Below are 25,145 nucleotides of genomic sequence, written 5' to 3'. Positions count from 1 at the left end.
CCCCGAAAGGGAAATTTAGTAAGCTTAGCTTTGGACGCAGCATCCGCCGCCCAAGCGCGCAGCCACAACACACGCCGTGCGGCCACGCCAAAAGCCATGGACTTAGCCGAGATCCGCACCAAGTCATACAGAGCATCCGAGAGGAATGAGGCAGCCATCTCAATCTTCGCTACCTCCTGATCCACCAGAGACCAGTCGTCAGACTCTCGATCCAAGACCCGCTCCGCCCACCGAAACACGGCGCGAGCGACCAGTCCCCCACAAATAGCCGCCTGGACCCCAAAGGCAGAGACTTGAAAATTTTGCTTAAGGATGGTCTCCAATTTGCGCTCCTCAGAGTCCCGCAAGGCAGAACCGCCCTCAACAGGCACGGTATGCCGCTTGGAAATAGCCGAGACCACCGCATCCACGACTGGCGAAGCTAACGTAGCCCGATCCCCTTCAGGAATGGGATACAGGCGAGCCATGCTGCGCGCCAGCCGAAACGGCGTCTCCGGCGTTTTCCACTGCTCAAGAATAATATCCCGAATATCCTGATGCATAGGAAAAGAGCGGGAAACGGAACGGATCCCACGTAACAGAGGGTCCCCCACACGCGGAGTCTCCGGCGGCGCGTCCTCAAAACGCAAAGCCGAAGAAACCTGTTGAATAAGGTCAGGCAGCTCATCTCTCTGAAAAAGGCGCACCACGGACGCCTCGTCACTGGAGAACGGGAAACCCGACAACCCGCCGCCAGCTTCCGTCCCCTCCAGAGGGTCCTGGAATTCCTCAGAAGGGTCCAGGTCCTCCTCCAGACCGACACGTTCCTCCGACCACAAATCCTCGTCCCACGACACCCGCGGACGCTTGGACAAGAGAGGCGGCGGAGGGGACGTCACGTCAGACGAGAGAGGCAAAGCCGCAGGGAGCGCGGAGGAAACCCCACCCCCCGAGACCCCCTGGGCGCAACCGGGACCCCCAGCCGCCTGAAAATAGGCTTTGCATAATGAAAAGAAAAAATCAGGGGAAAAACCCCCCGAGGGTCCCAAGGGACTCCCTGCCACAGCAGGGGACCCAGCAGAAACCTGCCCCTGCTTAGCCAAAACAGGGGGAAGGTCACCTGAGGTGGAAGACAAAATGGAGGGGCCAGACAGAGAAGATGGCGTCTTTCCCGCCAAAACAGCTCCCTCCATAGCCTGCAGCGGCTGAGAGACCTGAATAGTCTCAGCCGCTAAAACAGGCAAGCCGGCATCAGCTGTCAAAATATCAGCTGAGAGGGAATCCTCTAAAACCCGACCGTCGGCGGCTCGGGGAATCCCTCCGTGGGCGGACGGAGAAGACCGGGCTTCTCCACCGTTCCCTGCCGACTCGCGAGGCACCATCGGCGGGGAGCTCTGGGCGCCTGCAGCCGCTGCCGACGGAGCTCCTCCACCGCACCGGCCTGAACACCGCTTGCACAGGCCGGCCGCGAGTGCCTCGCGTCTGGAGCACAATGAGCACTTTTTCCCTTTAGAAGTGCTCATTGCTCCATACGCGACCTAGCTGTAAAAAAAAAAAAGTGCCGGTTAGTTGAAAAAATACAGTAAAATACAGCTTTCTTAAAGGGATACAACCCTCCAGACCAGCACTACCTCAGGATTTTTTTTTTTTTTTTTTACAGAACAGACTCCACAGGCTCTCGAAGCAATATGCCTTGCTTGATTTAGGGGGCAAGGCTTACTGCTGAGGCTCCTCTAAAAAAATATGGGGAGGTGGAGGAAGTGGGGGGAGGGACCCCGCTCGTGACCCGCCGGGTTTGACACCCCCGAGGTCGGACGAACCCCCAAACAGAGTCCGTCCAAGCTCCGTCCGGCTAAAAACAGGGACAATAAACCTCTAAACAAATTCCAACAGCCCTACCAAGGGAGATGGGTACAGATCACTCAACACCTGCTGGAGACTGAAAGAAGACTGAGGGAAATAGAGAGGAGGGGCTAGGATATACTGTCCCAAAGTTTTGTTTTCAGTCTCCACCTGCTGGTCATGATTAGATATATACCCAATCGTAAAGTTAACCTCTACTGGTCTGGAGAGTGCTAAAGAATCTCTTTTTCCCTTCCCACCCACTTTCTGGTCTATGCCACACTCTCTTCCTCTCACTACCATCCCCTCGCTCCCTTGTGGTTCCAGCATCCATGTCCCCTCACCCCACCAAGCCAACCACCTCTCTTCACTTGCACCCTGAATCCCTTCCCTGCTGCCCATGGTCTGGAATTCCTGGCTTCCTCTCTCAACGGCCAAGCATCTCTTCCTTCCTTTCCACCACCTCTTTCTGGTCCGAGTCACTCTCTCTTTCTCTACTATCCCCCCACCCTCACTTGTAGGTCAAGTTTCAAGTTATTGAGATTTTGATTTAAACACAATATCAAGTATTTTCAATGCATCCATGTCCCCTCACCCCACCCCACTCCCTCTTCTTCACATCTCTCCCTCCTTTCTGGTCTGGGTCACTTTCTCCCCTCCCCCCCCTACGGGTCCAGCATCCATGTCCCTTCCTCTTCCCCCGCTCTCCACTTTTGATTCACCATCCATGCCCCCACCTCTCCCCTCCCCCAAATTATGGTCCAACATCCATGTCCCCTTCTCCTCCTCCTTCTGTGGGTCTACCCTCTCTCTCACTCTCTGATTGCCCCACCCATGGCATCTCCCTGCCATCCTGCTCTTGACTTAATCCCCTCTTTCCTTTGTGTGGGTATGGCCTCCAATCAATCCCCTTCCATGTGTGGAGCCAGTATCTCTTACCTTCGAGCCTTCCCAAAGCAGCAGCAGGGCCAGTCAGCAGAGGCAGCACTGTGAACAGGCTCCTTGCAGCCAGCTCTGTCAAAGCCTTTCCTCTGCTGCATCAGAAGTGAAGTGGCAGAGGAAAGGCCCTGGTGGGGCCGGCCACAAGCAACCTGATTACAGCATTGCCTCTGCTAGCTGGCTATTGCTGCTGCTTTGGGAGGGCCCATGGATACTGGTTCCACACATGGAGGGGGGGGGGGTCGACTGGAAACCAGACCTGCACGAGGGGAGGGGGGTTGCCAAGTCAGGAGAAGGACCAGGAATGCGGGAGATAACAGATCTGTGCAGAATTCTATGTGGATGGTGAATACTGTGCAAATTCTGCACAGCGCAGAATTCTGCCAAGAGATTATATATATAATTGTCTGATAGCTGTTTATGAATTATTTATGATATATCCTACCATACTGTTTCTTATATCCCACAATTAACAGTAAGGAATCATTGTGGCTTACAACAAGATTAATAAGGATTCATACAGTAACATCAAGGAACAAACCAAATTGAGTTCCAATCTTAGATTACAGTAAGAATAGGTGTATCTTTAGTGATTTCCTGAATTGAAGGTAGGAAGGGATCTGTCAGAAGCAGACTGGTAGGCAATTTCAAATCTTGGGACCTTGGAACTCGAAGGTAGACTTGAAGTGATTTTTTTGGATTTGACGTGGAGAGGAGAAGGGCAGTTTACAGTGCTGGGCCGTTCTTAAGCTGTCGAAGGAAGGTGTGACCTGAATGCCAGATATTAGTTCAGTCAAGTCTTCCCCATATATAGCTTTGTGGACCATTCATGCAACATTAAAATGAATTCTGCTCTTGACTGGCAACCAGTGCAGCTCTGCCAGCAGCGGACTGGCCCTCTCAAACCGGGTCTTGCAAAGGATTGGTCTAGCCGCTGTGCTCTGGAGCAGCTGCAATCTCTTAAGACCTTTCCATTGGGATGTTGTGTATTGTGTGATACAATTGCTTTCTAACTGTTTTTAAACTTTTTCTGTATCTTGTACACTACTTAATGCTTGCCAATAGTGATACATCAAAAAGAATAAAGCCAATCCATTCCAAACATGTTAAATACAGAGAATCAAAAGCATCCACACTTCCGATACCTTTCCAATTCCCTCTCAATTTCCAGTATATCATCTTAAGATCTTTTGGTTTGGAAAATAGAAACAATATATACAAAATCTACCTGAAACAGCCTTTCTGTGTTGGGCATCCAGGGCTTGGTCAATTTCATCGAATAGATAAAAGGGAGCTGGATCACATTTCTGAATTGCAAAAATGAGAGCAAGAGCCACTAAAGATTTTTGTCCACCTGACAGCTGCTGCATTTCCCTCATTTCACCTTGTTTTCCGGTAAATGATACCTAGAAAAATGGAGAGAACATCAAATAAATGATTTGACCTACTAGTTGCTATATTATTACAGTGCTGGCCAAAGTTATTTTTATTGAAAATGACTCAGATATTTCATTGCAAAATACAGAAAGGTGCAAAATTTAACAAAATACATGTTTAGTACACTAAAATGAAACTCTTATTATAACTGTTAGAACGTTTCTAATTTCATGTAAAATTTGGATATCAGTCAGCGTAGTGTCAATATTTTGTCCATCCATCATGTGCTTTATCACTGTCTTTATATGATCTGGTATGCCTTCAATCATATTCTTTGCACACTTCTTGGTGATCTTGTTGTGGAACCATTCTTGAATCAGTCTCTCCATTTGTTGCCGCCTCTTTTTTGACAGTGCAGTCATGCATCTTGTCCTTCAAGATTTTCCAGACATTCTCGATAGGATTCATGTCTGCACTTTTCCTGGCCAGTCCAGAAGTTTCACTTGTTTTTAGGCCAAAAAGTTCTTAATTTTCTTAATGGTATGGCAGGGGGCCTTGTCTTGTTCAAAGATTACCTCTTCCTTAAAGGTTTTCAACATACCAAGCTTCTGTTTGGGGAAGCAGTTTTGTTTTGAAAACCTTCTGGTACTGTTCCTGCTGCATGGTCCCCTCAAATGTGCAACCAGCTTAGGCTTTGCATGCTAATTTCTCTTCACACCATCACTGCAAGTGGACCTTTGACTGAACTACATAATATTTGTGAAATTCCTCTCCAGGACATTTATGCAGCAGTGGAGCATGATCATCAAGGATCTGCATTGTGCTCTTATGTGAAAAGACACCACATGATTTCACTATGACTTGAGCAGCTGAAATGCATAATAAAAGTTTTTAAGCATTTATTCAAAGAAGTGGTTCTGAAGCTGTAAAAAGATTGTAAAATTTATTTTCATAAAATTACCTTAGCCCAGTCTTCTGCAGGATGAATATTTATTGACCCAGGATAATCTTTTCTTCTTCATGGTTTCTGTGAGCAACAGCTTTCTCTAGGGTCAACATGCCTTCAAATTTGCTCTAAAAAGTTGATGACGAACAGTTCTCTCCACTCCTGCTGCAAGTGCTGCAAACTCGCTATCCTGCTCTGCGGATATGTTAAGAACATAAGAATTGCTGCTGTTGGGTCAGACCAGTGGTCCATCCTGCCCAGCAGTCCGCTCACGCGGCAGCCCCTAGGTCAAGGCCAGTGCTCAAAATGAGTCCAGTCTCACCAGTTTAGCATGAACTTGTCCAACTTTGTCTTGAAACCCTGGAGGATGTTTTCCCCTATAACAGACTCTGGAAGACCGTTCCAGTTTTCTACCACTCTGGGTGAAGAAGAATTCCCTTACGTTTGTACAGAATCTATCCCCTTTCAACTTTAGAGAGTGTCCTCTCGTTCTCCCTATCTTGGAGAGGGTGAACAGTTTGTCTTTTTCTACTACGTCTATTCCCTTCAGTATTTTGAATGTTTCGATCATGTCCCCTCGCAGTCTCCTCTTTTCAAGGGAGAAAAGGCCCAGCTTCTCCAATCTCCAATATTCGGTCATCCCTGGCACTGGACAAGGCTTGTGACAACAGGCAGATCTTCTTCTTGGCGACAAAGTTTCACCTCTTGCCAACATTATTTTGACAGACACTCACAAACTGTGATGAGATGGACAGCTTCCAAGCAATTTCCTTCTGTGTTAAGGTTGTTTCCTCCAAAAGAACATAAATCTTACCTTCTTTGTGCTGATATTACAATTCTTATCCATTACTAGAGCTCCATGTTTAAGAATTAATATTACATAATACAAACACTCGCTAATGGCTAGAAAAGCTTCCCTAACTGCATATATACTGAAACTGCACTATATCCTATCTGTACAGCATCCCGAATTGTATATCCACTGGAATAGCCCAATCCTCCTTGCCGTATCCCATTCCCTAAACTATACTACACCATTCTTCTTATAACTTCTCTGGAAATGTTCTTCTTCTTGTAACTCTTCTGGAAAAGTCCAGAAGTCTCTTTGTAATCATCCTGGAAATGTCCAGATGTCTCTTTTGTAATCCGCCCAGAACTGCAAGGTTGAGGCGGAATAGAAATCAGTAATGTAACGTAATGTAAAAGGTTTGTTAAATACCTTGCATTTAATATATACCAAGAACGCCCAAAAATGAGGTGTTTCAGTCTGTAATATTAATCATCCTAGACATATGTTAATAATTTGCTGCAGTTGTCTTTTGTCTTTCTGATGTTTACTGTTATGCCCTGTTGGGAGGTGTATTTTTCACTGTTAATAAAAACACGTTTAAAAAAAAAAAAAAAAAAAATGTGATTGAGCTGGCTTGGACAGCCAATGAAAAGTCTTCCGTCTCAACTGTCATTTTGAGGCAGTACACCTATTCCCAGCACAGACATTCCATGCTGTAAGCATCAGCAAAACACGGCAGTGTAGTTTACAAAGATTTACTGTCAGCAAGTTCTTAGCATTGCCAAAATCCATAATAATTTGGCCAGCACTGTAGCTTATTATAAGGCATGAAATGGAGTAGCCACCTAAAGAGATGTTCTATATTCTAGGTGTCTGCATTTCTCCATCCCTTGCAAGCTAAATGTCTAAAATACTAGCATTTGCACATTTTAAGTGTACATACACAGAGGAGTGTCAACAGGAATCCAAAGAGCTATTTTGCAAATGGGAAGATTAGGTTCTTACAACGATAATCTTTCCAGCAGAAAGGCATATAAGTCTTAAATCAATGAGTTATTCACCTCTACTTGTGAGTTTGTGTAGAAGGCATCATCTAAATTTTTTAGCTCCACCTCCCTTATTTCTGCACTGTGTTCTGCTCTTCAGAGCTCATACCAAAGCAGTTGACAGCCACTACAACAGGAAAAAGAAAGAGGAGGGGCACGGGGAACTCCTCAATGAAGCTAAATCTGTTCTGCTCTTAACCAACTACCATTAAAGAAAACCAATGCCAATAGGAAAGTAAAAACAAGGTGGAACCCCAACAGCCACCTTCGAATGCAACCAGCACTAACACTTATGATTTCCTACAGTCCCCTATTTTTCAAAACATTTTTTAATATACAGGCAGTCCCCAGGTTAAGAACGAGTTACGTTTTTACAGCTGTTCTTAAGTTGGATTTGTATGTAACTTAGAACTTGTAGATTTTAAGATTCTTACTGCTTACCTCTGCTTCCAGCTGACAAAAGGGCCAACTGTCCCTACCAGTGTTCTTAATGTGGCCATTCATCATTCCTGAATCTGTTGCAGGAGAAATGTAGGAGCCTATGCCACTGGAAATACTGCTCAGTGAAATCAAATGAAGCCGCAACCGCGTTAAGTGTGAGTCATACTTAAGTTGGACGTCTGTAACTCTGGGGACTGCCTGTATTCAATAGAGAGCTATCAATAAAACTCTTCTCTTGAGAAGGATATCTCTCAACACTGTGGAGACCTTCCAGGTATTAATCAATAAATGGCGTCTTGCCTAACCTCCAGCAAGCCCATCCCTTGAGAGATACAGAGGAACCCATTAGTGGAAAGGAGACCTCAGAAGTACAAAGTATCCGATTGTTGAATCAAGGCACTTATCCAGATGGAAACACCTCGCAGATTTGGAGAATGTTGCTATGACATAATATATCTGAGACATTTAAGCAGGCTAAATTGAAATCTGACAGGACGGGTCTTCAAGATTCATATGCCTTTCTACTAGAAAGATTGAGGTAAGAACCTAATCTTCCCTTCTAGTGCAAAATGCATATGAGTCTTGAACTAGTAGGATGTATCAAAGCAGTACTCTGAGTCTAGGGTGGGGCAGATGAACCTGTTAGCACCGAGGACCCAAAAGTGGCATCCAGTCGTGCTGCCACATCCACCTTATAAAAGTTTGTGAAAGTATGGAGGGTAGACCACGAAGCTGCCCTACTGATCTCAAGTGAAACCACCCAGGACTCCAACCATGAAGAAGCCACACTCCTCAGTGTGTGCTCTAAAAGAAATCGGTGATTGCTTACTACACCCGATATACGCTGAAGAATAGCCATACGAATCCATCTTGAAATGGAAGGCTTAGAAGCTGGCTTCCCCAGGCAGCTAGGATTCAGTAGTACAAAAATATCTGAGAGACAAAAATCACTTGAGACCTTGAGGTAACAAAGAACAACTCTCCTAACATCCAGTAATGCCAAGACTTTGTCCTTTATCTTTGAACCTGTGGTATGGAATGCGGTATCAACATGCTCACTTGAAATGGGAGTATCAAAATAATATAATCAAACTTTTCTTATTATAAATACAATGTTCTTCTAAGAGAATCAAAAATTTAAAAAAAAATTTAATAGTTAACTATTAAAATTTTTTTTTAATTTTTGATTCTCTTTTCTTAGAAGAACATGGAATGCGGGTAGCCAGACTTCCTGATTTATATGGAAGGCCAAGACTACTTTTGGCATAAAGGAAGGTACCCTACATAATGAGACTCCTGCCTCCATAAACCTGAGGCAAAGCTCTCTGCACGACAGAGCCTGCAGCTCAGAGACCATTCTCACTGAGGCAATATTTACCAGAAAAACTGTCTTAATGGTAAGATCCATCAGTGACATCTCTTGCAAGGGCTCATATGGGGCCTTGCTGAGAGAATGCAAAACCATATTGAGGTTCCAAGTTGGGAATGGCCCAGAGCAGATCAGAAAGACACCCTCAACTCACATGTAGAAGGAGAAACTGAGGGGCAGAGCAGTGAGTTGGGGCCAAAAAATGTAGATGACACCTTCTACACAAACTTGCAAGTAGAGGTGAATAACCCACTGATTCAAGATTCATATGCCTTTTGTACTAGAAACCCATTTAACTTACATAGCATGTATTTGCAAGGAGAGGTACATCTGGGAGGAGCATAGCAGGGCTCCCAGTTACACCTATCCCTGCTGCATTTGGGCTCCTGCACCTACACCAGATCTGTGGCTAGCATAACCGTAGGCACATAAATAATAGGTGCACTGATAATGGGTTATGCTAGTATTCTATAATAGGACTTGCGTTCCATACATTCTGGAGGCATCCAGTCATAGAACTGTCCTTCCTAGTGGTTAGAGTAGTAGGCTGAGAATCAGGAAAATCAGGGTTGAAATCCTGCTTTTCCCTTCGATACCACTTCTGACCTGGAGTAAGTCATTTCACCCTAAACTTAAATAAGTAAATTCACAGTGGCAGAGAATGGACAATTACATCTTAATTGTAACTCATTGCTTATTTGGAAGGGCAAACATTAACCCCCCATTTTACGAAACTGCGCTAGCAATTTTTAACGCTGGGAGATTCGCTGAATGCCCTGCACTGCTCCTGACGCTCATAGGAACTCATAGGAACAGCGTGGCTCCTGGCGCTAAAAAACACTAGCGCGGTTTAGTAAAAGGGGGCCTAAATCTAAAATCCAAATTTATACCATTTGTGCAGTATGTCCTAATACACAGCCTTGAATTCAAGCAAGATGAATAAATCTACTGTGAAAATCTCTCTCTCTTCTTTGAAAGCATACACACTGTAGACAACTAACTCAAAATATCTAATATCACTAAATCCCACCCTCTACTCAGTACAATCAAAGTACCTCCATGCTCTTATCTCTATTACCCTATTCATAATTCTGTCCTCCTCAAACTACTATAATGTAGCAAATTCATTCTGTAATTCAAAATATTTTAAGTCGCCTTGAACCTGTTTAGGCATAGCGAGACTCAGAAATACCAGATTAGATTAAGCCAGAGGAGAGGGAAAATTAACCTGTTAAAGGGGAGTTAGATAGGAAGGGATGACAAAAAGGATCCAAATTCATCCCAGGTTAGCCATCTGAAAGACCTCTCCAGATTTAGTTCTGGCGACTATTCCCTTGTCCTCTTGAGACTGCAAAAGCCAGAACCTGGAAGAAAATGGTGGACTTCTCTCTAATTCATACAATAAATAAGCTGTGGCAGTGATATTTTTGAGAGTGGAATCCCAATTAGAAGATCAATATTCTTTACCCTAATTCCAACTCCAGTGAACTGGTCCACAGATGGGACACTACTCTGCGATCCAGACCCTCTCTCGCTTTCAGTGCTGCCTTCTCCCTCGTCTTGAGACTGACTTCCCTCAATGTCTCCTTTCTTCATAACTAGTGTGGCTTTGCCACCAGGCACCAGCTTCTGGAAGACCTCACTGAAATTCTTTGATACCTAAAAAAAAAAAAAAGTAACAATCATTTACTGTATTCATTAAAGTTACAAATCACCAATTCAATTTATGCATGTTCATATAAAGCACAGTTATCCCAGGACAAGCAGGCAGCATATTCTTAACGCATGGGTGACGTCACTGACGGAGCCCCGGTACGGATACTTTTAACTAGAAAGTTCTAGTTGGCCGCACCGCGCATGCGCGAGTGCCTTCCCGCCCGACGGAGGAGTGCGTGGTCCCCAGTTTCTTCGTTTCCGCGGAGCGAAGAAGTCGCATGTGTTTCAATGGCTGTTGAAAACTTAGTTCTGCCTTCCCGCTCGCGTACTTTTTTTCAGTTTTTTTCCTTTCGGATCCCGTTAATTTTCTTTTTACAAATTAAAAAAACCAAAAAAACAACTCGTCGAGTTTTCTTTATTTTTTAGGGCCGGCCCCGGCGGGGCCTGTTGCCACCATACAGGCCTCCGGCTTTGATTTTGTGGAGGCCGTGTTTCCCTTCATGCCCCCTCAACCGGGCTTTAAGAAGTGCCAGCGGTGTGCACGCCCGATTTCTCTTACCGACCCGCACAATTGGTGCCTGCAGTGCTTGGGTCCAGAGCATCGGGTGGACTCCTGCACCCGCTGTGCTACGCTTAAAAAGCGCACATTAAAAAATAGGCAGATCCAGTAAAATATTCTATTCGGTACCGGATCTGCCATGGAATCTGCCGCGATGTCGACGGCACCGCAAAAGTCGACACCGACTACTTCGACTCCACAGGATCCTTCTTCGGGGTCGCTGGCCCCAGGTAAGCCGGCTAAGAAGCCTTCCACTTCCCTTGAGCGCCCTCCTGCCACGGTTGCGACACCGGCAACCTCGGCACCGCATCGACCCCACAAACGCTCCGCTCCGATATCGGTGAGTGCCTCGTCATCGGCCTCCTCATCGCTGGAGTGTAGAGCGGCACCTATGGTACCGAAAAAGAAAAAAGCGGTACCGGTGCCCCCCCTGGACGACCGCATTGCGGCCATACTCCAAACCCAGTTACAGGAGCAGCTGCAGCAACAACTCCAACAACTGTTGCCGGCGTTACTGGCACCGCACCTTCCGGTACAGGACCGGTCCGAGCCTCGCACCATTCCATCGGTGTCGACCCCCTCGGTACCGCTCAACACTTCCATGCCGGTCCTCTCGGCTGAGCCACATCTTTCTCAACCTACGGTACAGACCTGCTCTGACGCCGATCCTTCTCGGTACCAGGTACGGCACCGGTCTTCCTCTCCCGGTACCGCCTCGGTCCGCTCTGGCAAGTCTCTCTCCAAAACCCGCCATGCCGAGCCGTCCACACCGATGTCCCGCCGTGCGCACCCCGACATCAGGGACCCAGACTTATGGGAAGAATCCCCACACGGTACCGAGGAAGACGCTTCCTCCACGGACGAGGAACCTTCAGTGACTGATACCGTTTCAAAACCTGAACAGTCCTCGTTCACCAAATTCCTCAGGGAGATGTCTGCTGCTCTTTCCATTCCCTTAGAGTCCGACTCTAAAAAGTCACAGGCCTTTCTCGAGGCCCTAGACTTTGAGCAACCTCCCAAGGAATTCATCAAGTTACCCGTACATGACATCCTACGGGAAACTTTTTATAAGAACTGGGAGAACCCCCTCACTGTCCCTGGGGACCCTCGCAAATTGGATAGCTTGTATCGGGTCATTCCCATTCCAGGGTTTGACAAGCCTCAATTGCCCCATGAATCTCTCCTGGTGGAGTCCACCTTAAAAAAAATTCAGGGCTCCAGTGTCTATGCCTCCACCCCTCCTGGCAGAGAGGGAAAAACTATGGATAAGTTTGGCAAGCGCCTTTTCCAGAATGCAATGCTGGCCAACAGGGCAAATAATTACACTTTTCACTTCTCCTTCTACATGAAGCATCTGGTGCAACAATTCTCCGCCTTACAAAAATACATCCCTGAACGTAAGGTACCTCTTTTTCAACAACAAATTTCCAGTCTGCTCCAACTCCGGAAATTCATGGTGCGCTCCATTTATGACTCATTTGAGCTAACCTCTCGAGCGTCTGCCATGGCTGTTGCCATGCGGCGTCTGGCCTGGCTGAGAGTTTCTGACCTCGACATTAACCACCAAGACCGCCTGGCTAATGCACCTTGTCTTGGTGATGAACTCTTCGGAGAGTCCCTGGACTCAACAACCCAGAAACTCTCGGCTCACGAGACCAGGTGGGACACCCTGGTGAAGCCTAAAAAGAAGACTCCGCCGACTCGCCCCTACCGACAGCAGTCTTCCTACCAACGCAGGTTCTCGGCCAGACCTCTCAACCCGCCTCAACAGCAGCCTCGCCAACCTCGGCAACAGCATCAAACTCAGGCTCGCTCACAGTCTCACCAACCTGCCAAGCCTCTCCCTCCGTCAAAACCATCTCAGCCCTTTTGACTTCTTCCTCCAGGGCATTGCCAGTCTCCCACCATCATTGCCTCTTCCTCAGCCTATCGGAGGTCGCCTCCAAATCTTCCTCAGCCGTTGGGAGGTCATCACATCAGACCAATGGGTCCTCAACATCATTCGCCACGGCTACTCTCTCAACTTCCAGACTCTTCCACCAGACAATCCTCCCGTAGAGTCTGCTTCTCACTCCTCCCAAATCCCCCTCCTCCTGAGGGAGGTCCAATCCCTCCTTCTTCTCAATGCCATCGAAGAGGTGCCTCCGGACCAAAGGGGTCAGGGATTCTACTCCCGCTACTTCCTGGTTCCCAAGAAGACTGGAGACCTCCGTCCCATCCTTGATCTCAGGGACCTCAACAAGTGTCTGGTCAAGGAGAAGTTCAGAATGCTCTCCCTTGCCACGCTTTACTCTCTTCTCTCTCAGCACGACTGGCTATGTTCCCTGGACCTCAAAGAGGCCTACACTCACATCCCAATCAATCCGACTTCACGTCGCTACCTACGGTTTCAGATACTGCACCGTCACTATCAGTACAAAGTGCTACCTTTTGGCCTCGCTTCATCGCCCAGGGTGTTCACCAAGTGCCTTATTGTGGTGGCGGCCTTCCTCAGGTCTCACGACCTCCAGGTGTTCCCCTACTTGGACGATTGGTTGGTGAAAGCACCTACATCTCCACTTGTGCTACAAGCCACTCATCACACCATCTCTTTCCTCCATCTCCTGGGGTTCGAGATCAACTACCCCAAGTCGCATCTGCTTCCCACACAGCGACTTCAGTTCATTGGAGCAGTTCTCGACACCACTCTGATGAGGGCGTTTCTCCCCTCCGACCGTCAACGGACCCTGTTCCACCTCTGTCGTCAGGTGCTCCTTCATCACTCCATTCCAGCCCGACAGATGATGGTCCTCCTGGGCCACATGGCCTCGACGGTCCATGTGCTTCCTCTGGCGCGACTCCACCTCAGGACACCTCAATGGGCTCTTGCCAACCAATGGTCACAGAACACGGATCTTCTTTCTCATCCCATCTCTGTCACATTGTCTCTTCAGCAATCTCTTCAATGGTGGTTGAACTCCTCAAATCTTTCCAGGGGTCTGCTATTTCATCTACCCCCTCACTCCATGATCATAACCACGGATGCCTCCCCCTATGCATGGGGAGCTCACCTGGGAGATCTTTGCACCCAGGGACTCTGGTCCCCTCAGGAGCGTCAACATCACATCAATTTCCTGGAACTCAGAGCCATGTTCTATGCTCTCAAGGCCTTCCAGCATCTTCTCTACCCTCAGGTTCTGCTCATGTGCACAGACAACCAAGTCGCCATGTACTACATAAACAAGCAAGGCGGCACCGGATCTCCCCTCCTCTGTCAGGAGGCCATCCGCATCTGGACCTGGGCCACGGCCCACAGTCTCTTCCTCAAGGCTGTCTATATCCAGGGAGAACAGAACTCCCTGGCCGACAATCTCAGCCGCATCCTTCAACCTCACGAGTGGACTCTGGATCCTCCCACACTCCACTCCATCTTTGCCCGCTGGGGCACTCCTCAGGTGGACCTCTTTGCAGCTCCTCACAACCATCAGCTGCCCCAGTTCTGTTCCAGACTCTTCTCTCCTCATCGTCTGGCCCCGGATGCATTCCTGCTCGACTGGACGGATCGGTTCCTCTATGCCTTTCCTCCACTGCCTCTGATGTTACGGACGTTATCCAAACTCCGCAGGGACAGAGCCACCATGATTCTCATCGCTCCTCGGTGGCCTCGCCAACACTGGTTCTCCCTCCTGCTCCAGCTCAGCTCCAGGGAACCCATTCCTCTTCCTGTGTTTCCTACTCTACTTACACAGCAGCATCAGTCTCTACTGCATCCCAATCTGTCTTCGCTCCACCTGACAGCTTGGTTTCTCTCGGGCTGAGCTCTCCAGACAATCTGTCTCAGCCTGTCCGTCGTATTTTGGATGCCTCCAGGAAACCGGCCACCCTCCAGTGTTACCATCAGAAGTGGACCAGGTTCTCCTCTTGGTGTCTCCTGCATCACCACGATCCCACCTCATTGGCGGTGGAAACTGTTCTGGACTATTTGCTCTCTCTGTCCGACGCTGGCCTCAAGTCTACCTCAATCAGAGTCCACCTCAGTGCCATCACTGCGTTTCATGAGCCTATCCTCGGAAAACCTCTCACGGCTCATCCACTGGTTTCCCGGTTCATGAGAGGCCTCTTCAATGTCAAACCACCTCTGAAGCCTCCTTCAGTCGTCTGGGACCTGAATGTGGTTTTATCAGCCCTCATGAAACCTCCTTTTGAGCCTCTTGCCACAAATTCGCTCAAATTTCTTACGTGGAAGGTGCTTTTCCTCATTGCCATCACCTCTGCCAGGAGGGTTAGTGAGCTACATGCACTGGTTGCCGACCCACATTTCACTGCTTTTCACCATGACAAGGTGGTTCTGTGTACCCATCCTAGATTTCTCCCCAAGGTGGTCTCGGACTTCCACCTCGGACTTCCATTGTGTTGCCTGTCTTTTTCCCTAAGCCCCATTCTCATCCTGGGGAGCAGGCGTTACACACGCTAGACTGTAAGCGCGCCCTTGCATAATACCTTGACCGTACCAGGGCACACCGCTCGTCACCTCAGCTCTTTTTGTCCTTCGACCCTAACCGTCTAGGTCGTCCTGTCTCTAAACGGACGCTTTCCAACTGGCTTGCTGCCTGCATTGCGTTCTGTTATGCTCGGGCCGGTCTCTCACTGGAAGGTGCTGTCACGGCACACAGGGTCAGAGCTATGGCTGCTTCTGTGGCTTTCCTCCGCTCCACGCCCATCGAGGAGATCTGCAAGGCTGCCACTTGGTCCTCAGTTCACACGTTCACTGCCCACTACTGTCTGGATGCCTTCTCCAGACGGGATGGACACTTCGGCCAATCTGTGTTACAAAACTTATTTTCCTAATGGCCAACCATCCCTCCTCCCTCTCTGTTAGCTTGGAGGTCACCCATGCGTTAAGAATATGCTGCCTGCTTGTCCTGGGATAAAGCACAGTTACTTACCGTAACAGGTGTTATCCAGGGACAGCAGGCAGATATTCTTACATCCCACCCACCTCTCCGGGTTGGCTTCTTAGCTGGCTTATCTTAACTGGGGACCACACACTCCTCCGTCGGGCGGGAAGGCACTCGCGCATGCGCGGTGCGGCCAACTAGAACTTTCTAGTTAAAAGTGTCCGTACCGGGGCTCCATCGGTGACGTCACCCATGCGTTAAGAATATCTGCCTGCTGTCCCTGGATAACACCTGTTACGATAAGTAACTGTGCTTTACAAGCAAGGCATACAAAAGCAATCCAAGATATCTAGGGTTGGCTGACTGCACCAGCCCATAAAACAGAGGACCCAAAACAGAGCCCTCTCTTGCTGCCACATCCACTCTATAAGACTTAGCAAATGTATGTAGAGTGGACTAAGTCACTGCTCTACTAATCTCCTTTGGGGAGAATGCTCTAGCTTCAGATCAAGACAAAGATAAACTTCTTCTCAAATGTGCCTTGATGGAAATAGGAGACTGTTTTCCGCAGGTAATGTAGGTTGACAAAATGGCCTTACGGATCCATATGGAAATCATGGCCTTAGATGCTGCCACACCTCGCTTAGCTGAATGAGTCAGCACAAACAGATGGTCAGACAGCCTAAAGTCGTTGGTGATCTCAAGATACCGAAATAGTACACTTCTTACATCTAACTTATGTTTTTTATTTATATCCCGCGTAATACAAAGCAGGTTCCAAAAACACATACATAGTAAAAAAAAACACATTACAAATTACTTCTTCAAAATCCGGTCATGTTTCTTAGATCCTGTGGACTGGAATGCTAGCAATTGAATTTTCCGAATGACATGAAACATCTTACAGCAGAAAAGAAGGGGTGATACATAGAGAAACCCCAGTGTCCGTTATTTTAAGGACAGGCTCTCTATAAGAAAGAGCCTGAAGCTCTGAGACTCATCTCACTGATATCACAGCCACCAGAAAGACTGCCTTTATCATTAAATCCAGTAGAGACACTTCTTCCAGCGGCTCAAACAGAGCTTTGGTGAGACTCTGCAGAACCACTTTCAGATCCCAAGAAGGGAACGGGATCTTGACTGGTGGTCTGATGAAGAGAGCCCTCTTCATAAATCTGGTTATGTCCACATGAGACGCCAGAGTAGATTTGTGGTGTCGGGCCCTGAAAAAAGAGAACCATGCGAGTTGAACCCAAAGGGAAACCACAGTAAGCCCTTTGCCAAGGACAGCTTGAAGGAAAGCTAACATGACACACTGGAGCTGATGGCTAACAGGTACCACAAGGGATTGGACTGTCAGCTGCAGACCTCAGTCTGCTTCTTCTCAACAAAGGCAGAGCTAACCATGAAATAGGTAAGCTCAGAGCACTAAAACCAGCAAAAATTAACTGTTAAAACACAGAGAAAATAAATAAAAAGGGAGAGCAGAACAAAAACACTCCTTCCAGCTTGTGTGAAGCAAAGTTCTGGGCATCATCATTAATTCTACACTGTCCTTTAACGACCACCTTAACTCCCTAGTAAAAAAATGCTTTTTCAATCTTCACATGTTAAGGAAAGTGAGATCCTGCTTCCATCAACAACACTTTGCTGTCCTCATTCAATCCATCATTCTTTCCAGACTGGATTACTGTAACTCCATCTACCTAAGCCTAACAAAGAAAAGCCTTCATAGACTCCAGCGGATTCAGAACACCGCGGCTAAACTAATCTTCGCAAAAAGCAAATTCGACCATGTCTCCCCGCTTCTGTCTAAGCTTCACTGGCTCCCAGTAATCCTTAGAGTTCACTACAAATGCGCCTGTCTAACCTTCAAGTCTCTACACAGCATCCTTCCTCCCCTTTTTCCACTATCTTGGAACTCCTCGAGTCCCAACATCACCAGATCTACTCAAAAATTCAAACTATCCTTCCCCTCTTTAAAGGGCATATCCCATGCAGGAAAATTAGGGACATCCCTCTTCTTCAGGATCACCGAACTCTGGAACAGCTTTACTATCCCGCTTCGGAGTCTGACCTCCCTCCAACTCTTCTGAAAACATTTAAAAACATGGCTTTTCTCTAAAATGTAACGACCTCTCCCTCTTCGATATACTAAGTCTCTCTAAACTTCTCTGTACCAAGTTCTTCTACTTTTCTTTGGAGTTCCTTTCTATATCAATTCCTGTAAACCGTGCCGAGCTCCACTTCTGTGGAGGTGATGCGGTATACAAACTTAAGGTTTAGTTTAGTTTAGAAAAACTGTAGATGGCAGTAAAGCTCCCAGTGAAGTAAGAGAATCACAGAAAAGAGGGGCGTGGCTTGACAGCTTTTCTTGATAATGACGGGAATAGCCATCCAGATGGTTACACGTAACTGGAAGAGTTATGATCGACCGAATTACACTTTCTGGTGGGCAAACCTACGTTCCTGTTACAAGAATGAAAGAATGAACGCGGAATGTTTGGGATATAGTAACGCATTCCAAATGGTGTGGAGCCCATTGACTGCATTTATTGAGTCACAAGAACTGTCATGTACCTTTTCTTTTATTTAACTTCCTTACACATCCAGATTGGGTGGGTGGGGGGGGGGGAGAGGAACGTATTATTGTTTGCTATACTTAATTATCTATATTATTGAAATTAAATATGTACTTCTATTAATTATGGGGAGGAGGGGGGAGAAAATGATTGTTTTTTAAATTATCTGTGTATTTAAAGTGCGTTCTGTGTAGTGTTTATGTTTAAATTCATTGTATGGCACTGTTAACATTTGGAAATTAATAAAGATTTATAAAAAAAAAAAAAAAAAAGAGGATCACAGAAAAAATCCAGCGTGGATTCCTTCTGCAGATGGCTCGTGGCTATTGGGAGATAACTCGCTTGTCCAGAATGACACACCTATTGCACCATAAATGCTTTTTACTACTAGTACTAACTACTTATTTCTATAGTGTTGCTAGATGCACACAGCACTTTGGTTCATTAACATTTATAATCTTAAATAATGTTGTTAGATATTACAGTGAATGCTCAGAATTATAAAACAAACTCAGCCAGCAGTTGAGTTGCCAGCCTGTTTTTCAGTCATGAACAAGAACAGAATACCTGCTTGAAGGTGAGCTGTATAGCCTCATACTTTCGAAGTTCCAGAACATTCATTAGCTCCATGATGGACTTGTACCCCCGGTCCAATTCCTCCTGACGCTTTATCAGTTTCTCTTTTTGTTCTGAGAAATTCACAAACTGATCTAAAGCTTTCTTATTGACATGACTGTACTTCTTTAACTCTGTGTTGCACTGTTCCAATTTCCGGAACAACTGTAAGGAAAAAAAAACAACAACCCAACTAAATCATGAGATCTATAAAAGTTTTATCAAACTGTAAAATCAAGGGTGAGTTACAAACCATATCATCGCAAGCATTCCTTCCCACACTTGGGAACAGGTTAATAAATCTGATAAACCACCCCTTCATACAATATCAGAGTGGGTACAATACAATCAATATTAAAAAGCAATAATCATAAATACATTTTCATTTATACACTAAAAATAATAAGACACAATAAAACAATACAATTATACAAATAAAACATATACAATGGAATCTTGGTTTACGAGCATAATTCGTTCCAGAAGCATGCTCGTAAACCAAATTACTCGTATATCAAAGTGAGTTTCCCCATAGGAAATAAGGGAAACTTGCTTGATTAGTTACACCTCCCCCTGGCGCTGCTACACCCCACCCCACCACATCCCCAAAAGACCCCCCACCCCCAAGGCCACTGGTGCGCTTCCACATCCCCCCAAAAAAAACTGGCATCGCCCCACCTCGTGCGAACCGGCATCCCCTACCCACCCAAACTGAAGGCTTACCCCCATCTGGCACCGGCACGCAGCACCAACCCACAGGAGGTGCCAGTGCCCGAAGATCTTGCCTTTTGCCGGACTGGGCCTTGAGCATCTGCGCATGCTCAAGGCCTTCTGGCTCTTGTTCTCTCCAAGCGAAGGACCTGATTGACATCCAACTTGCGCAGCTGTCTCCGTTCGAAGAGCCCTCCCGGCTACCCAACCCTGGGAGGAACACTGCCTGATTGACATGAAAAGGAGAAACTACCTTTGGCAGAAAAGAAGAAACAGGCCTCAAGACAAACTGCTCCCTAGAAAACATCAAAAAGGGAGCCCTATAAGAGAAAGCCTGCAGCTCAGAAACACGTCTAGCTGAAGTAATAGCCACTAAGAAGACTGCTTTAAGAGTAAGGTCTTTCAAAGAGCAGTCGCCCAACGGTTCAAAAGAAGGGCACACTAGAATTGACAAAACCAGATTCTGATCCCAAGATGGAGCAGAGGGTCGTAAGGGTGGCTTGAGCAACTTGGCCGCCCGCAAGAAGCAAATCACATCAGGAATGGCAGTCAAACGCTGACCTTTCAATAATCCACGAAAGGCTGACAAGGCCGCAAGCTGAACTTGGAGAGAAGACCAAGCCAGTCCCCTATTCAGGCCATCCTGCAAGAACTCTAAGATGTTAGGCAGGAAAACGTGAAAAGAGACCACTCCACGCGCATCACACCACTCCTCAAAGAGACGGCAAACCCTCACAGAGGCCCAAGAGGAGGAAAGCCTCCAGGACCTCAAGAGAGTTGAGATCAGTTTATCAGAATACCCCTTCTTACCTAGGCTACCCTTTTCAAGAGCCAAGCTGTAAGACAAAAGGGACCCGGATTGAACATTGGAATGGGACCCTGAGTTAGAAGGTCATCTAAGAGAGGCAGAGGATCCGCCCCCAGATGCCTCATCAGATCCGCGTACCATGGACGACGAGGCCAATCCGGAGCTACCAGAACCATGAGACCCAGATGGCGAATGATACGGAGAAGAACTCTGCCCACTAATGGCCATGGAGAGAACACATACAACAGCCCCTCCGTTGGCCATGGTTGAACCAGAGCATCCAGCTATATAAGCATATAACTGTGAATGCTCTAGTGAATGCTTGGAGGCAATGGATACAAACTAAGCAGAGGTTTGAGAGTGTTTTGCTATTTTTTTTCTTACCTTTGTTTCTTTTCCTGCTTAATAGTTTTGAGATTGAAGTTGCTTGTGTGTCAATCTCTGTAAGCTTGTCAGCTCTGATCTCAGAAGCACTGCTATAATTGAACTGTGACATTTGACTGGGTTAGTCTGTTCCCTCTCAGTCCAGCTGGAGGCTAATTAAGGGAGATAAGGCTCCGCTAGAACAGCAAGCGCAGGGAAGCTCCTTTTAGAGGAATTCCTTATCTACAGTCACTCTGAAGCAGGGCTGGAAAGGCAGCAGCTTTGGGTTCTGTTTTTTTTTTTTTTTTTGTAAACTTTACTTTGCCTGGACTGCAGGAGTATAGTTTTTGTTTTTCCTTCTGCCTTTGCCTGGAGAGGGAATTTTTGCTGAAGCCATCCTTGACACACCAAAGACTGGTGAAGAGGACTATGACAAAAAGACCTGAGTCCAGCCTAAAGTGTTTATTTTGAGCTTATCTTTTGAACATTAGTCAGGCTGGTATGTATAAAACTAGAGTGGTCAGCTTGACTTAAAGTTTTGTGGTTTCTACAACCTGTATGAAAATTGTTGCAGTGTGCTATAAATACCTAGACAAAGTAAACCAGAAGTATAGGAATAAAATACAACTTTATTGTTCTACTAATCTGTTTTGGAGGTGTGTGAATTTCTTTTCCCTTGCCTGGTTTCTGTAAGGACATGGAACCTGTTGTTGTACCTTAGGCAGGTGCCTAAGAAGGCCTGAAGGATACCCTGGTTAAAGGGTACACGTTTGGAACTGTTACGGTCACGGGGTCCACAGCTCGCTGCAGTGAACAGGAGCTTGTGGAGGTGTGACAGTGCTCAGTCTCCACCTGCTGGTAGCAGTGAGACATATAACCCATTCATAAGAACTATACCAGTCTACCAAGCGATACAGAAAAAGCAGTTTATAAAAAAGTAAAAATATAAGAACCAAATCAAGAAATGTGCCTGATAGTGAAATCTATATGCCAAAAAAGAACATTAGCATGGTGCTGGGGTTCAGGGATCTTGTAGCCTATGAAGTAATATACTGTTGAAAAACTGATATTGAAATAACAGCTCAGAATCTTAGGTTCTTCCTTGAAGATGACATACTTAGAGCCCCTTTTACAAAACTATAATAGCAATTTCTGTGCGGAAAATGCAACACAGCCCATTCAATTCCTACGGGTTGCATCGCATTTGCCGCACTGGGACTCACTACTGTGGCTTTGTAAAAGGGTCTCTTAATCATTCAAAAGGGTTCTACTGATGCGCTATTTACCTGTTTTAAACTGAGAGTCTGATATTTTTCAAATGCTTCCTGTGGAAGTGAACCCAGTTCTCGTATTTTCTTCATACATTCCTCTTTCTTCTTGAGAAGCATGCCTTGCCGATTGGTCATCTTCTCTAGCTCTTTTGTGTCATGATTGATGGCATCCATATGCTCTTTTTCCGTGCTCTTCCAACGATCCATACTTTTTTGCAGATCCTTGATTTCTGCCTCCGTTTTGTCAATAGAGTTGTCCAGATCTAGACAGAAGATGACCTGATCAGTACAAATGTTACAATTGCTTATATAATTCATTATAAAGAGATCTGCCATGAGTAACAAGATGTTCATTGTGCTGCTGTATTGAAAAAATGTTTGGATCTAGTTTTTGGCAGGAGCTTGGGAGATGGGGAATCTAATATAATAAAATGCTAGGCCGCGCATGCACACTTCCTATGTGTGCGCCGGTTTTCCGTGAGCTGTAGCAATACATAGGAAGTGCGCATGCGCGGCTTACGGTCTGGCCTGCTCCCTGTTGAAAGACGCAGCGGTGGCTACTTTCACGATCCCCGCCTTTCATTCCCTCCCTTCCTGTAACTTGGCCGTCCCCGCCGCCTTTGTTCCCTTGCGCACCAGTGCTCCATTATTGCTCTTGACGTCGCCGCGATGTAGGGACCCGCAGGTAGGACTGCGCATGCCCCTACAGTACTCTCTCCGCTCTCTCTCTTCCTCCCCCCCCCCCCGAGGCGGATGTCGACCGCGGCGGCCCGAGTCGGATGTCGGCATACAGTTCAGGAGGAAGGTATGGGGGGGGAGGAAAATACTACACAGGGAAGTGGGGGGGAGGGAAATGCTGCAACATACGGAAATGGAGGGGCAGAAAAGGGGTTGATGGACGGGGAAGAGGTGCTGATGAACAGGGAGGGGGGGGCAGAAAAATGAAGACAGGCCTACTGCTGGACAGATGATGGACAGAGGGAGGTAAAACAAAGGGAGAAGGGCTTCTACTGGATAAGGTGAGCAGTGATGGGGTGGTGGAGGACACAGGGGAGGTAAAAGGAAGGGAGAATGGACAGGGGGAGCAGGCAAGGGGTGGTAGTGGACAGCCAAGGAAAAAAAAAAAAGACAGACAGAAATACAGAAAGCGGCTAAGGAGACAGAAAAAAAAATAATGACAAGACACACACACATATTCTAGCACCCGTTAATGTAATGGGCTATAAGACTAGTAGGTTAATAATTCAATATTTTAATATTTGCATATTTTAAAAATTCCATAAATCTTAAACTCTTAAAATCTTTGAAAATTTCAATTATAAAGTAAATTGCTATCTTACCCAAGCCTACCGTACTTTCCTTTTACGTTTACCTTTTCTATAAAAACTGTAGTTCTTCCCCACTTCCCTATTATTTGCATAGGTCCTTATGATTGTGTTTTCTTATATTTGGATTTTTCCAGAACCCCTTGTTTTTATAATGATGTACGTTTTTATTTTTATGTACTATTACAATGTAAACCGCTTAGATATTTGATTAAGCGGTCTAAAAAATCTCTTAATAAACTTGAAACTTGAAAACTTGTTAACTAACAGGTGCTTAAAACTATTAGCTTTTGGACTTGACAAATTCAGATGCAAACTAAAGCCCTTCGTATTCAGGGAGGCCTACCAGCCATGAAAAATAAAGAGAAGTCACAACAACCCTCCAGGCCAGAGTAATAATCATGAACCGCTTTTAAGATGCACGTCCCCCTTCCTATTGTTATTCCCACCCCTTTTTTACCTCCCTTTTAATTTATTTATTTTTAATCTCAATTTACTTTAGTTATCCTTACCCATGGGTCCCTTTGTTACCATATGTCTCTGTCTGATCCGCCCTTGATATTTTAACTTTGAATGCCTCCCTTCTCTTTTTAAAATTTTTTTTTTATATTGTAAACCGTCTAACCTTAGATAGACGGTATATCAAATTTGTAATACACTTGGAAATTTGTAATAAACTTTTCCCAGTACACTTCTCCCTCCATATTTGCAGTTTCAGCATTCGCGGTTGCGATTATTCACAGTTTATAGCTTGCTGGCTCCTCCCCCAAAATAACATCAGCTTGCAAAGAGAAATCGCCGATTCCAAGCATTTACGGAGAAAATCGTTGATTCCCAGCACTTTCTTCAGCGTGTTTTGCCTCTCCTTCAGGAACAGGCCAGGTCTCCCACCATGTTATTTGTGGTTTCACCCTATTCAGGATGGTTTTTAACAGAAAACAGCGACTTAACATATGAAAAAGTTATTTGCGGCTTTTCTGTATTTGAGGTTCTGTTAATCCCCTATCACAACGAATATGGAGGGAGAAGTGTATCTATTATATCCTTGGCCAACCACATGGCTGAGAGATTAAGTTCCTGATGCTGATTTTCTTCCATCAAGCCAACTAGGAATGCTGTAGACTCAGTATTCATAACCCTCGGAGGAAAGGGAATCCTAGTCAGGGTGCAGGAGTGACACCTTGGGAACTTTTATTAAGGCGTGCTAGCCGTTTTAGCACGCGCTAATATTTAACACGCACTAAAACAGCTAGTGTGCCTTAGTAAAAGGACCCCCTTGTTACTAGTTAAGAGTACAAACTAGTGTTGCCCGATTCAGGGAAAAAAAATTTTGATTCGATTCCTGCCCAAGTGGGTGTTTTTTTCAAACATCCTGGTGGGTTTATTTTATAGCCTCTTCACCCCCCTTTGCCTTCTCCTAACCATACTGGCGCTGTGGTGTAAACAAACAAAAAAGACTTTTCCTCTCTCTGTCAAATCCTAGCTCACGTTTGCGGTCTAACACCAGTTCTGGCAGGATACACGTTTCAAATCTGGCATAGTGTAATCACAAAACAGAAAATAAAATTAGTTTTTCTACCTTTTGTTGTCTGGTCATTATTCAAATCTAGTTGGTCCCAGGCTCTGGTTGTCTTCTGATAACTTGCTTG

The 25,145-nt window shown here is 46.1% G+C and overlaps 1 protein-coding gene across 1 annotated transcript in view; it reads right to left on the bottom strand.

Annotated features, from left to right (window-relative positions):
* The window catches only part of SMC3 (structural maintenance of chromosomes 3), a 153,045-nt gene that overhangs the window by 14,027 nt on the left and 113,873 nt on the right, over positions 1–25,145 (bottom strand). Inside the window, exons 24-27 of the mRNA XM_033942414.1 lie at positions 22,187–22,434; positions 18,971–19,183; positions 10,197–10,388; positions 3,989–4,166 (exon numbers count right to left, since the gene is read on the bottom strand). Coding sequence (XP_033798305.1) covers positions 3,989–4,166; positions 10,197–10,388; positions 18,971–19,183; positions 22,187–22,434 — 831 coding nt within the window. The remainder of the gene's footprint in view (positions 1–3,988; positions 4,167–10,196; positions 10,389–18,970; positions 19,184–22,186; positions 22,435–25,145) is intronic.

This window comes from Geotrypetes seraphini, chromosome 4 (genome assembly GCF_902459505.1).
Source record: "Geotrypetes seraphini chromosome 4, aGeoSer1.1, whole genome shotgun sequence".
NCBI lineage: Eukaryota > Metazoa > Chordata > Amphibia > Gymnophiona > Dermophiidae > Geotrypetes > Geotrypetes seraphini.
This window is presented reverse-complemented; position numbering and strand designations above follow the sequence as displayed.